The sequence below is a fragment of the Vicia villosa genome, linkage group LG1 (genome assembly GCF_029867415.1).
Source record: "Vicia villosa cultivar HV-30 ecotype Madison, WI linkage group LG1, Vvil1.0, whole genome shotgun sequence".
Lineage (NCBI taxonomy): Eukaryota > Viridiplantae > Streptophyta > Magnoliopsida > Fabales > Fabaceae > Vicia > Vicia villosa.
This window is the reverse complement of record NC_081180.1, coordinates 238,772,466-238,787,569: the sequence shown is the minus strand read 5'-3', so window position 1 is coordinate 238,787,569 and position 15,104 is coordinate 238,772,466. Positions and strand designations below refer to the sequence as shown.

Below are 15,104 nucleotides of genomic sequence, written 5' to 3'. Positions count from 1 at the left end.
TTTTCATTTGATGGGAGTATTAATAAATAAATGGCACTAGCAATGAGAATCACGTAACATATGGCTGTCTGCCATTATCTCTCACTGTTCCAATAGATAATACACTCACCAACCACATATTAAATAGTGTGAGACAGTGACCTAAGGTAGGAGCACAACGAAAGAAGCCATAAGAAGAGATTCTAGATCTAAGCTCTTCCATTTGCTTTTCTGCATAATTCACTCCTTCATTTATAAAGGTAAACTTTCATCTATGCTCTTCTCTATCACCTTCATATATATATAAAGACTGGTTTTCTTTTTCATTGTTGACACATTCACTAACATGTGTTGAAGATTTCAGGCGGTAGAAACTTGTAAGAGGATGGCATGTGATTATTTTGACCAGACTCAATCATTTTCAATTATACCAACTATGATTTCTTTGATTAAATATATAAGGTATGTTGTCTATAGTATAGCAAAGATTTTTAATTTTATTTTACCTTGTAATGTTATAATAGAAATCTTAATTTCTAATATTAGCTTAGCATTTCTATATTTATCATATAAAAAGATTTTATACTTTAGAAATTACTTCAACACTCTTTTAGCTTCTTAAGCTTACCCGTGAACATTTTATTGTTTTACAAGTTACTAAATCGTCTTGGAGTTTCGCTAAAATGGTATATGGGACTCGAGAGGAGTCGTATTCATTGTTTCCAAGACCTAACTGATGCTTTCATGAAGCAATATAAGTATAATTTGGACATGGCACCTGATCGCCGACAACTACAAAACATGTCCCAGAAAGAGAAAGAGTCTTTCAAGGAATACGCTCAATGCTGGAGAGAGCTTGCTTCTCAAGTAGAGCCACCTTTAGTTGAAAAGGAACTAACATGCATGTTTATGGATACTCTCTCACCTTTCTTCTGGGAGAAGATGATCGGTAGTGTGTCTTCCAACTTCACAGACTTGGTGACCATTGGTCAGAGACTTGAACAAGGAATCAAGAATGGGAAAGTTACTCATGTTATTGAATCCTCTAGTGGGGCGAGGAAGCCTTATGGAAACATCCAGAAGAGAAATGAGACGAATGTTGTGTCGGAAGACAGAAGATCTCGTCATAGACCTCATAATGGTGATCAACCTTATGTGGCTGCTGTTGCTCCTGTGCGAGTTCAAGCTCCTCGACCTGAGGTTGCTAACCAAAATCAGATTCGTAATAGGGTTGACTTTGACCCCATCCCTATGACTTATATTGAATTGTATCCTGCATTGGTTCATAAAGGGTTGATCACAACAAGATCTATGCCTCCTCCTCGGAATCCTCTTCCAGAAGGTTTTAGGTCTGATCTTCATTGTCCTTTCCATCAAGGGGCAGCGGGCCATGATTTAGAAAGATGTTTCCCTTTGAAGGCCAGAGTTCAAGAGTTGATTAGATCAAAGATGTTATCTTTTAACAATGTTGGTCCCAATGTTGTCACTAATCCTTTGCCGAATCAGAATGGCTGAAAACGGGTCAGAGACAATTATCTCCCTAAAGCCAGTGTATCAAGACAGGACAGCTCATCCTCGTCATTGATTAGTCACTAGGCCATGTTTCCTTATTGTTTGCATTTCCTTAGTTGTATTGTTTGCTTTTAAACTTTGTTTATTCCTGAATGTTAGTTTTAATGAAATGAGCATCGTATGTTTGAATTCATTTTCTTCTACTATGTCTATGTTTATGCTTCTTTTACAAAATAAAAAATAAAAAAATTTTTCTATTTTGCTTTCTCTATCAAACTTGTGTTTTATGCAAAGATTGGAGGGAGGATGATGACAACGAAATACCCAGGTTGTTGAATTGTATGCTTTCAAATAAAAACTTTGTTGACGATGTACATGCAATCCTTCAATTCCTAAACACTGGAGAAATAAGGAAGTTAATCCCTCGTCAACCCTTTGAGCCTAGAAGTTGGTGTTTCTTTCTATACGAAATAACCCACATTTTAACCCTGGGCAGGGTAGTTCCCAGTTAATTTGGTTGTGCATTCTATTTTAAGAGAATCATTCAATACACCTTACAACAAGTGTTTTAATCACAAGCTTTCCTCCGCATACATCAAAGAAATGTTGGAGACGCCAAGCAAAAGTCGATGATGGTTCATTATAATCATTAAGCAGGATAGTCACTATCTTTCAAAAAAAGTATCAAAAAATAAAATCAAAGAAAAGCCTGCTAAGTCAAAATCAAGAAATGGCTTAGGCAAAATTAAGGCATCCCGCTGACTGTAAGTTCAAAATAAACAGTTCAGGCAAAAGTTAGGGATATCAAAAGATGAAAAAATGAGAGACAAGTCAATAAATTCTTGAACCACAAAATGTTGTGACTATCAAAAGGAAAAAGTGACTGCCATCTCTATGTTTTCTTGGCTTGTGAACTATCATCATTACAACAGGTAAAATTCCAAAAGTCTCTTGGTACCTGAATGCATATTTTGAATTAACTGAGTTTAGGACTGAAGATCATCACGAAGATGGGGTGGGTTACAAAAATTTTGAGCCTTATACCTTTTGTTTTTTTAAACCATGAACCTGACCACGTTATAACCTTCAAAAGCCCTAATTTAAGCAAGGTTTATTTTGAAAGCATACTACAACAAGGTTGCGTAAGCTGACTCCCAAGAGATTTACCAATCATTTATGTTGATACCATATCTTTGCTTTATCTTTCACGTTGATTGTCTTAACCTTTATGTTTTGACCAGTGATTCCATTTGCTTTACACATATATAACATCATTCTAAAAGTGACTTTAATTTCAAAAATATGTTTTGAGCATTGCATTAAAATTACCATTCTCGAATGAACATTTTATTTGCAAGTAAGCACTCATCTTCTAGGAAGTTCAAACAGTTGAGAAACTTGTTCAGTGATCCTGTCAAGGGCACATTCCTTCAAGATCCTGTTGTTCAGATGTTTAATCAAGATTTGTTGATCAGAATATCCTCTGCAAGATGTATACTATGGCAAGTCTTCCCAACATTCATTTCTAGAGTTGAATCCGTGATCAGTTCATCCCCAACATAGTTCAACTGAAGCCATGATCAGTTAACTTGCAACAATTATTTTATCAGGGGCAATCTTCTTCAGCAATCCCCAAGCACAGTTTATCAATCCTTCTCACAGGATCATTTGTTTAATACAGTTATTAGTGTGACAAGAAGTTTGTTCAAGCATCTTCTTTCCAAGTAGAGTTTTCAGAGTTCCCGTGTTAAGGAATCAAAGCTCCAATCTTGCCTCACAAAAGAGTCAATCCCAGTTGTCATAAATAACTACATTGCATTGAGCATTCATCATGCATAGAAAAATTTAACATCATGCATAGAAACAAACTCGTGCTCATTTATATTTTTCCAAGTCTTGTTGTTATCAACATCTTACCTTGAGATCAAAGTCCAACTTACTTGGCATTGACCTTTAATATTATTCAATCACGCTTTACTCTTGATTGATCTTTATTTATATTCAATCATGTTTTACTCTTGATGTTGTTTGATCGTGCTTTACTCTCGGTTGGTGTCTCAATCATGTTTTACTCTTGATGTTGTTTGATCGTGCTTTACTCTCGGTTGGTGTCTCAATCATGTTTTACCCTTGATGTTGTTCAATCATGTTTTACTCTTGATGACCTTTGATGTTATCCAATCATGGTTTACTCTTGATTGCTTTTGATACTATTCAATCATGTTTTACTCTTGATTGCCTATGATGTTATCCAATCATGGTTTACTCTTGATTGCTTTTGACACTATTCAATCATGTTTTAGTCTTGATTGCCTGTGATGATGTTCAATCATGTTTTACTCTTGAATGCCTTTGTCAATTTATACTCCTTTCCAAATTCATTCATGTTTTACTCTTGAATTATTTCTGATGTGGGTTCCAGAGATTTTTCTTTCTGAACGTCTCTATTGATTTCTTGTCCAAAGTTCCTTTCACGTTTTACTCTTGAAAGCTTCTATTGACTGTTTCTTTCTTTTGTGAAGTCCGATTCTATTCCTGGATGACGCATACTTTTCCCCAACGGAGTCTGTTTACTTCTCCCCTGTGGTGTCCTGTTTCCATCTCGTGGAAATCATATGCATTCATAATCATAAGCATTACATTGCATCTCAAGTTCAAAAATTGTGTTTTGATATATATTTAAGTCTCTTCAATCATGTCGAAACGAAGAGTTCTAATCTTCACATCTCCTGATAAAAGAAACTTAATTAGGGGCATCTGTTGCACCCCAATTTTTGACCTCTGAGATCCCATCATTTTTCTAAGTATCATGATCATTATCATTATCATTTATCATCATGCATATTTTTATTTACTAACAAAAATATAAAAAAAAAGTTTGTTGCTTGTGTGTCAAAAACAGGAGAATGATCAAAAGAAAGTTGAAGAAATTAGGGTTTTGAGGCCCACAAGAGGTTCAACATTCTCTCAAGACTCAAAGGTTCCTTCAATCAATATTCAAGCCCAAGGATGGCTCAGTTTAAGGCAGACAACTCTCCAGATCGCCTGAAGCGCCAAATTAGGGTTGTGACCTAATTTCACCAGAGGATTGACTTTTAATCAGGAGATGATTCCAAGACTCAAAATATGATTCAAAGGCCTTCATATCAACATTATATTCCATTCATGTCATTCAACGGAGGAGAAGACCGCAAAAAAGTTGTTCATCTGAAAAAAGTCAACTACAGTAAAAAATCAAGATTTTTGGTCAACATCAATTATTTGAAGTAATATTCATCATTTGATCAAGTATTGATCATAATTCATCAAGAAAATTTCAGAAATTAACAAAACTCAAAATTGCAAAATTAGAGTTTTTTACCTAAAAGTTAACTGAACTTTGACCAACCATAACTTTCTCCTCGTTCATCAGAAAAATTCCAACCAAAGCTCATTCCCAAGGAAATTCAATTCTGTACAACTTTTATATTGGGTCCGAGGTCAAGAAATGCTTCCACCTAAGAGATATAAGCCAAAACATTACATGTCATTTTCAAAGTCAACAAAAAGCAGTTTTTTGTCAAAGCCCATATCATCAAGATAACTTCTCCAAATGCAAAAACGCTTTCAAGGTGGCTTGTAGAGGACATCTTGGGCTTTCCAAAAAGTACAAGAACACTTTCATAGGATCAAAATTGACGGAGATATGCCTTGATGAAGTTCGTCTTTTTTTTGGAAAATGCATGAAACAAGTAATGACTAAAACTTGTTTTTTTTTTCAAAAAGGCCAAATCTTTTGTGATTCAATCTTGATTCTCATATGTTTAAAGACATTCACAATCTATCCATGGTTCATGACATTTTATTTCATTTTTTGATTAAATTTTATTCATTTAAAATTTAATTAAAGTGAGATAATTCATAGATATTATCAAAGATTCTCATGTGATGCAAGCAATGACATATTCCAAGCATCTAAGATATTATTGCAAGATTGAAGAGAATAATACTTGAGTGACTAAACCATGGTTAAGTTTTTTAACCTAGCATAAAAGAATATTCCATTCTTTTTCCACAAAATTAATCATGACAATTTCCACTTGCTTGGCCTCCAAGATCAAACTCTTTGCCTATAAATAGAGCTTCATTTTCTTCATTCAAGAGGAAAAAAAGAGGAGGAACACAACAACAACAACAATCACCACAAAGTCATAGCTTAAGTTTATATTTTTCAAAAGTTTCAAGAAACTTGTAAAAAATCAAGGCTCATTCAAATAGCCACCTTCAATCAATTTCAATCACTCTATTCCACTCTTGGGACATCATAGAGTAAGTACAATGTAATTTTTAATATGTAGTAGTGTTAGGAGTTCATGAATTAAAAACTCCATATTTATGCATATTTTCAATTTCTCAAAAAAAAATGTTTTAATTTTAGTTTTAAGTTGATAAAATGTTTATTTAATTTTTAACATAAAAATATTTTATTTCTTTTCATAATTAATTTATTTTGCTTAATTAATTAGTAATTATGTAAATATAGCTTTTTAATTATTTTCAACCAATCAAAAAACTCCAGAAATATTTTCCTTTTAGATTTAGGTTTATATTTTTATAATCTAATTTTTGACATAAAAAATAATATTTTTCTTGTTAAGTTTAATTATTTGTATAATTATTTGTTTAATTAGCTTGTTAATTAACTTAAAATCAATTCCAAAAAAATCACAAAAAAAATTAATTAAGTTTAATTTGTTTTATATTTATTTTTGTATATTATTTGATATTATTTCTTATCTTTTTCTTTGTCCCGAATTGGAATAAAAGATCAAATATGGCAGAGATTGTATGCAGTTGATTTAAGACTTTTGGAAATTTATCGTGTAGTCGCTATGATTCTATCAAGCATCTGATAAATTTTCATTAACTTTAAATCCGAGATCATCATTCACTAACCATCGATCTTCACTAACATCGTGGATATACTTGACTAGCTTCAAGATGATTCGCGTGCTAACATACTAACAATTGACTTTAATTTCCGCATTTTATTATATTGTTCTTTATATTTCTTGTTTTATGCTTTATTTTATCATTCGTATTATTTATGTTTATGTTATTTTCTCTTGGTCCATTTGGACATATTATTTATGTTTCTGTTATTTTCTCTTTGTCCATTTGGACGTATTATTTATGTTTCTGTTATTTTCTTTTTGTCCATTTAGACGTATTATTTATGTTTCTGTTATTTTCTCTTTGTCCATTTGGACGTATTATTTATGTTTATGTCATTTTCTCTTTGTCCATTTGGACATATTATTTATGTTTCCGCTATTTTTTTTCTTTGTCCATTTGGACATATTATTTATGTTTCCGCTATTTTTTCTTTGTCCATTTGGACATATTATTTATGTTTCCGCTATTTTTCTTTGTCCATTTGGACATATTATTTATGTTTCCGCTATTTTCTCTTTGTCCATTTGGACATATTATTTATGCTTCCGCTATTTTTTCTTTTTTCATTTGGACGCATTATTTATGTTTCCGTCATCTTCCTTTTGTCCACTTGGACCATATTTTTACCTTTGAGCTAAAACATTAATAATCAAGATAAAACTTAAAAAAAGCACTTTGCACATTTGCACCTCTATGGTTTTCCCTCTTATTACTTTTTTTTAATCATACCATCATTTAAGAAAAGTATTAAATGCGTAGGAAAGATCTTATAAATTGAGAGTAGGTAACTCCTAATTGCTTGCTCAAACACCTTTCATTTATAAACAACGTATTTTCAAAACTTCTCATCTATTTTCAAAACTTTCATCTGGTATTTGAAGGGCATTATTCCCGGTGAAACTCTTCAGACCTATGTGACCGAGTGTCCATCTTCACTTCTTCTGTTTTCAAATCAATTTCAAAACTGTTTTCAATCAAAACTTTCAATCACTGTTTTCACAAAAAACAAATTTCAAAAGATAAAACTTTGTAGGCATCCGCCAAGGATTATTACAAAGTCAAACCATTCAAAAAATGATATTTGTATACATCCGCCAAGGATTATTACAAAGTCAAAACATTTTCCAACACACACCCACACCCACTTTTCAAGCAAACAAAATCAAACAAGGCAAAAAGTCATCTAAGCAAAATTAAGAGCCCATGGATAACCATGGATACAAAGGGTGCTTAAAACCTTCCCTTTGTATAACCAACCCCCCGAACCCAAAATCTGTCAAAAGGTCTTTCCTGTTCTTTTATGCCTTTCCTATTTGGATAAAATAAAAGTCGGTGGCGACTCTTGCAAAAATATAAAAAAATCAATAAAAAAAGAGTAAGGAGTCAGTTCGCCTAAAAAAACCGAGTTTACAAAACTGGCAACTCTGCTGGGGACTGAAAAATATTTTTCAAAGAGGGGTTACCTTAGAGTTTTTGATCACTTTAATATTTGCTTATACTTATTTATTTTGTTATTTTTTGCTATTTTGGATATATGTGTGGTTCCGTCACTTGAGATACATTATGGACAAATCCTAACCCGGATTAAGTACACATAAAAATTAGGTGGAGGGTATAGTCATGTATGGCATACAAGGAGTTCAGTCCTTAACAAGCTGTCATGAGAATCCTTCTGCTCAGTGGAGGTTCCTTGCTGGTAGTATATGTTTAGCAAGTTCAGTTGCGAAAACATTATTGCTTTCATTGAGCTGTAGAAGCTGAGTTGGCCGTAGAACCCATTATCCCATCCTGGCCTTATTAGGTTGTGATGCAGAAACTATTCAGGTGTAGGCTTGGATTAGTTGTCATGCGGGTAATCACACACAGATGAGTTGTTCTTGAGAATATTATTGGCTCACAAGTTCAGTTGTGCAAGCCGGTAATATCCGAAAGAAGAATGTGGACTCTGACGTATCAGTAGAACATGTTGTGCTGGTGATTAACCCCTAGTACTATCCCATGTTTGGTTCTTTGACCTCATGCTCGTGACGTTGAACTTTTGAACCTATCTTATGTGCACCATGTTTATGCTACCATGTCTGTATATGTGGCATTCATGCATTATGCATACATACATCCAGGTTACCCATGAAACTTATCCTTGTCTGTCTCCATCTTCATAGATTGTCTGTCTACCGTCAAGCTGATTCCCTCACACAAGTACGGAACTAGAGCCAACGTCAGGTAAAGAATGGAGTATCAAGAGCAACATAACGTAGAGGTCAGAATGTAAATAGAGGATTTGAAGTCAAGTATGACCAAGCTCACTGAAATGCTGCAAGTTTTGATTGCTAGAGGGGAACCGCCTCAGAAGACTGTCATTGTTGAAGTCCCAAGTGCTGATGTTGACCCTCAACCCACTCAAACACCACCTTCAACATGGCCTGAGTTTGGTTTGCCACCTGATTTTACTCCTCCCTATGAGAAGACTCCTGGTATTGGTCAATCATCACGACCTGTGATGGGTCAAACTTCAAACCCAGTTATTTGTGCTCCTATCATGACTGAATCTCAGCCCATTGTGCATACTGTTGCTCAGCATGCTTATGAGAATCCTCTATTTGAATACCAAGCTGCCAATTCCCAAAATGGAAGCCAAGGGGATGCTGGAGATATTGAAGATGTCAAAGAATAGTATCAGACTTTGGAGAAGCGATTGAGAGCCATGGAAGGCAATAATTACTTTGGGGTTGCTGCTAAGAATATGTGTTTGGTTTCTGATTTTGTCATGCCTGCAAAATTCAAGACTCCTGAATTTGAGAAATACAAAGGGAACACCTGTCTAAAAAGCCATTTGATCATGTACTATCGGAAAATGGCTGCTTATACTCAAAATGACAAACTGCTCATCCATTTTTTTCAAGATAGTTTCAGCGGAGTTTCGCTAAAATGGTATATGGGACTCGAGAGGAGTCGTATTCATTGTTTCCAAGACCTAACTGATGCTTTCATGAAGCAATATAAGTATAATTTGGACATGGCACCTGATCGCCGACAACTACAAAGCATGTCCCAGAAAGAGAAAGAGTCTTTCAAGGAATACACTCAACGCTGGAGAGAGCTTGCTTCTCAAGTAGAGCCACCTTTAGTTGAAAAGGAACTAACAGGCATGTTTATGGATACTCTCTCACCTTTCTTCTGGGAGAAGATGATCGGTAGTGTGTCTTCCAACTTCACAGACTTGGTGACCATTGGTCAGAGACTTGAACAAGGAATCAAGAATGGGAAAGTTACTCATGTTATTGAATCCTCTAGTGGGGCGAGAAAGCCTTATGGAAACTTCCAGAAGAGAAATGAGACGAATGCTGTGTTGGAAGACAGAAGATCTCGTCATAGACCTCATAATGGTGATCAATCTTATGTGGCTGCTGTTGCTCCTGTGCGAGTTCAAGCTCCTCGACATGAGGTTGCTAACCAAAATCAGATTCGTAATAGGGTTGACTTTGACCCCATCCCTATGACTTATACTGAATTATATCCTGCATTGGTTCATAAAGGGTTGATCACAACAAGATCTATGCCTCCTCCTCGGAATCCTCTTCCAGAAGGTTTTAGGTCTGATCTTTATTGTCCTTTCCATCAAGGGGCAGCGGGCCATGATTTAGAAAGATGTTTCCCTTTGAAGGCCAGAGTTCAAGAGTTGATTACATCAAAGATGTAATCTTTTAACAATGTTGGTCCCAATGTTGTCACTAATCCTTTGCCGAATCAGAATGGCTGAAAACGGGTCAGAGACAATTATCTCCCTAAAGCCAGTGTATCAAGACAGGACAGCTCATCCTCGTCATTGATTAGTCACTAGGCCATGTTTCCTTACTGTTTGCATTTCCTCAGTTGTATTGTTTGCTTTAAACTTTGTTTATTCCTGAATGTTAGTTTTAATGAAATGAGCATCGTATGTTTGAATTCATTTTCATCTACTATGTCTGTGTTTATGCTTCTTTTACAAAAAAAATTCTATTTTGCTTTCTCTATCAAACTTGTGTTTTATGCAAAGATTGGAGGGAGGATGATGACAACGAAATACCCAGGTTGTTGAATTGTATGCTTTCAAATAAAAACTTTGTTGACGATGTACAAGCATTCCTTCAATTCCTAAACACTGGAGAAATAAGGAAGTTAATCCCTCGTCAACCCTTTGAGCCTAGAAGTTGGTGTTTCTTTCTATACGAAATAACCCACATTTTAACCCGGGGCAGGGTAGTTCCCAGTTAATTTGGTTGTGCATTCTATTTTAAGAGAATCATTCAATACACCTTTCAACAAGTGTTTTAATCACAAGCTTTCCTCCGCATACATCAAAGAAATGTTGGAGACGCCAAGCAAAAGTCGATGATGGTTCATTATAATCATTAAGCAGGATAGTCACTATCTTTCAAAAAAAGTATAAAAAAATAAAATAAAATAAAAAGCCTGCTAAGTCAAAATCAAGAAATGACTTAGGCAAAATTAAGGCATCCCACTGACTGTAAGTTCAAAATAAACAGTTCAGGCAAAAGTTAGGGATATCAAAAGATGAAAAAATGAGAGACAAGTCAATAAATTCTTGAACCACAAAATGTTGTGACTATCAAAAGGAAAAAGTGACTGCCATCTCTAAGTTTTCTTGGCTTGTGAACTATCATCATTACAACAGGTAAAATTCCAAAAGTCTCTTGGTACCTGAATGCATATTTTTAATTAACTGAGTTAAGGACAGAAGATCATCACGAAGATGGGGTGGGTTACAAAAATTTTGAGCCTTATACCTTTTGTTTTTTTAAACCATGAACCTGACCACATTACAACCTTCAAAAGTCCTAATTGAAGCAAGGTTTATTTTGAAAGCATACTACAACAAGGTTGCGTAAGCTGACTCCCAAGAGATTTACCAATCATTTATGTTGATACCATATCTTTGCTTTATCTTTCACGTTGATTGTCTTAACCTTTATGTTTTGACCAGTGATTCCATTTGCTTTACACATATATAACATCATTCTAAAAGTGACTTTAATTTCAAAAATATGTTTTGAGCATTGCATTAAAATTACCATTCTTGAATGAACATTTTATTTGCAAGTAAGCACTCATCTTCAAGGAAGTTCAAACAGTTGAGAAACTTGATCAGTGATCCTGTCAAGGGCACATTCCTTCAAGATTCTGTTGTTCAGATGTTTAATCAAGATTTGTTGATCCGAATATCCTCTGCAAGATGTATACTATGGCAAGTCTTCCCAACATTCATTTCAAGAGTTGAATCTGTGATCAGTTCATCCCCAACATAGTTCAACTGAAGCCATGATCAGTTAACATGCAACAATTATTCAATCAGGGGCAATCTTCTTCAGCAATCCCCAAGCACAGTTTATCAATCCTTCTCACAGGATCATTTGTTTAATACAGTTGTCAGTGTGACAAGAAGTTTGTTCAAGCATCTTCTTTCCAAGCAGAGTTTTCAGAGTTCCCGTGTTAAGGAATCAAAGCTCCAATCTTGCCTCACAAAAGAGTAAATCCCAGTTGTCATAAATAACTACATTGCATTGAGCATTCATCATGCATAGAAAAATTTAACATCATGTATAGAAACAAACTCGTGCTCATTTATATTTTTCCAAGTCTTGTTGTTATCAACATCTTACCTTGAGATCAAAGTCCAACTTACTTGGCATTGACCTTTAATATTATTCAATCACGCTTTACTCTTGATTGATCTTTATTTATATTCAATCATGTTTTACTCTTGATGTTGTTTGATCGTGCTTTACTCTCGGTTGGTGTCTCAATCATGTTTTACTCTTGATGTTGTTTGATCGTGCTTTACTCTCGGTTGGTGTCTCAATCATGTTTTACCCTTGATGTTGTTCAATCATGTTTTACTCTTGATGACCTTTGATGTTATCCAATCATGGTTTACTCTTGATTTCTTTTGATACTATTCAATCATGTTTTACTCTTGATTGCCTATGATGTTATCCAATCATGGTTTACTCTTGATTGCTTTTGACACTATTCAATCATGTTTTAGTCTTGATTGCCTGTGATGACGTTCAATCATGTTTTACTCTTGAATGCCTCTGTCAATTTATACTCCTTTCCAAATTCATTCATATTTTACTCTTGAATTATTTCTGATGTGGGTTCCAGAGATTTTTCTTTCTGAACGTCTCTGTTGATTTCTTGTCCAAAGTTCCTTTCACGTTTTACTCTTGAAAGCTTCTGTTGACTGTTTCTTTCTTTTGTGAAGTCGGATTCTATTACTGGATGACGCATACCTTTTCCCCAGCGGAGTCTGTTTACTTCTCCCCTGTGGTGTCCTGTTTCCATCTTGTGGAAAACATATGCATTCATAATCATAAGCATTACATTGCATCTCAGGTTCAAAAATTGTGTTTTATATATATATATATATATATATATTTAAGTCTCTTCAATCACATCGAAACGAAGATTTCCAATCTTACAATCTCCGGATAGAAGAAACTTAAATAGGGGCATCTGTTGCAACCCAATTTTAGACCTCTGAGATCCCATCATTTTTCTAAGTATCATGATCATTATCATTATCATTTATCATCATGCATATTTTTATTTACTAACAAAAATATATAAAAAAAAAAGTTTGTTGCTTGTGTGTCAAAAATAGGAGAATGATCAAAAGAAAGCTGAAGAAATTAGGGTTTTGAGGCCCACAATAGGTTCAACATTCTCCCAAGACTCAAAGGTTCCTTCAATCAATATTCAAGTCCAATGATGGCTCAGTTTAAGGCAGACAACTCTCCAGATCGCCTGAAGCGCCAAATTAGGGTTTTGACCTAATTTCACCAGAGGATTGACTTTTAATCAGGAGATGATTCCAAGACTCAAAATATGATTCAAAGGCCTTCATATCAACATTATATTCCATTCATGTCATTCAACGGAGGAGAAGACCTTGATTCATTGAAAGATCGCAAAACCGTTGTTCATCTGAAAAAAGTCAACTGCAGTCAAAAATCAAGATTTTTGGTCAACATCAATTATTTGAAGTAATATTCATCATTTGATCAAGTATTGATCATAATTCATCAAGAAAAGTTCAGAAATCAACAAAACTCAAAATTGCAAAATTAGAGTTTTTTACCTAAAAGTCAACTGAACTTTGACCAGCCATAACTCTCTCCTCGTTCATCAGAAAAATTCCAACCAAAGCTCATTCTCAAGGAAATTCAATTCTCTACAACTTTGATGTTGGTTCCGAGGTCAAGAAATGCTTCCGCCTAAGAGATATAAGCCAAAACATTACAGGTCATTTTCAAAGTCAACAAAAGGATTTTTTGTCAAAGCCCATATCATCAAGATAACTTCTCCAAATGCAAAAACGTTTCCAAGGTGGCTTGTAGAGGACATCTTGGGCTTTCCAAAAAGTACAAGAACACTTTCATAGGATCAAAATTGAGGGAGATATGCCTTGATGAAGTTCGTCTTTTTTTTGGAAAATGCATGAAACAAGTAATGACTAAAACATGTTTTTTTTTTCAAAAAGGCCAAATCTTTTGTGATTCAATCTTGATTCTCATATGTTTAAAGACATTCACAATCTATTCATGGTTCATGACATTTTATTTCATTTTTTGATTAAATTTTATTCATTTAAAATTTACTTAAAGTGAGATAATTCAAAGATATTATCAAAGTTCTCATGTGATGCAAGCAATGACATATTCCAAGCATCTAAGATATTATTGCAAGATTGAAGAGAATAATACTTGAGTGATTAAACCATGGTTAAGTTTTTTAACCTAGCATAAAAGAATATTCCATTCTTTTTCCACAAAATTAATCATGACAATTTCCACTTGCTTGGCCTCCAAGATCAAACTCTTTGCCTATAAATAGAGCTTCATTTGCTTCATTCAAGAGGAAAAAAAAGAGGAGGAACACAACAACAACAACAATCACCACAAAGTCATAGCTTAAGTTTATATTTTTCAAAAGTTTCAAGAAACTTGTAAAAAATCAAGGCTCATTCAAATAGCCACCTTCAATCAATTTCAATCACTCTATTCCACTCTTGGGACATCATAGAGTAAGTACAGTGTAATTTTTAATATGTAGTAGTGTTAGGAGTTCATGAATTAAAAACTCCATATTTATGCATATTTTCAATTTCTCAAAAAAAAGTTTTAATTTTAGTTTTAAGTTGATAAAATGTTTATTTAATTTTTAACATAAAAATATTTTATTTCTTTTCATAATTAATTTATTTTGCTTAATTAATTAGTAATTATGTAAATATAGCTTTTTAATTATTTTCAACCGATCAAAAAACTCCAAAAATATTTTCCTTTTGAGATTTAGGTTTATATTTTTATAATCTAATTTTTGACATAAAAAATAATATTTTTCTTGTTAAGTTTAATTATTTGTATAATTATTTATTTAATTAGCTTGTTAATTAACTTAAAATCAATTCCAAAAAAATCACAAAAAAAAATGAATTAAGTTTAATTTGTTTTATATTTATTTTGGTATATTATTTGATATTATTTCTTATCTTTTTCTTTGTCCCGAATTGGAATAAAAGATCAAATATGGCAGAGATTGTATGCAGTTGATTTAAGACTTTTGGAAATTTATCGTGTAGTCGCTATGATTCTATCAAGTTTCTGATAAATTTT

At 33.8% G+C, this 15,104-nt stretch overlaps 1 protein-coding gene across 4 annotated transcripts; it reads left to right on the top strand.

The window, feature by feature from the left end:
* The first annotated feature begins 31 nt into the window (after nt 1-31).
* LOC131645007 (uncharacterized) lies at nt 32-14,739 on the top strand. Of its 4 annotated transcripts, none has more exons than XM_058915660.1 (3): nt 32-239; nt 344-441; nt 4,394-14,739. In XM_058915660.1, the coding sequence occupies exon 3, from the start codon at nt 9,131-9,133 to the stop codon at nt 10,124-10,126; it is 996 nt and encodes a 331-aa protein (XP_058771643.1). In that variant the 5' UTR covers nt 32-239; nt 344-441; nt 4,394-9,130; the 3' UTR covers nt 10,127-14,739. The 4 variants fall into 4 exon arrangements, with proteins under 4 accessions (XP_058771643.1, XP_058771644.1, XP_058771645.1 ...); XM_058915661.1 differs by having other exon boundaries at nt 337-441; XM_058915662.1 differs by lacking the exon at nt 4,394-14,739 and adding an exon at nt 634-4,387.
* The last annotated feature ends 365 nt before the right edge of the window (nt 14,740-15,104 follow it).

Bases quoted from the DNA above. Each gene is read 5' to 3' on its own strand.
- LOC131645007 (XM_058915660.1), top strand. From the start codon at position 9,131: ATGGAAGGCAATAATTACTTTGGGGTTGCTGCTAAGAATATGTGTTTG.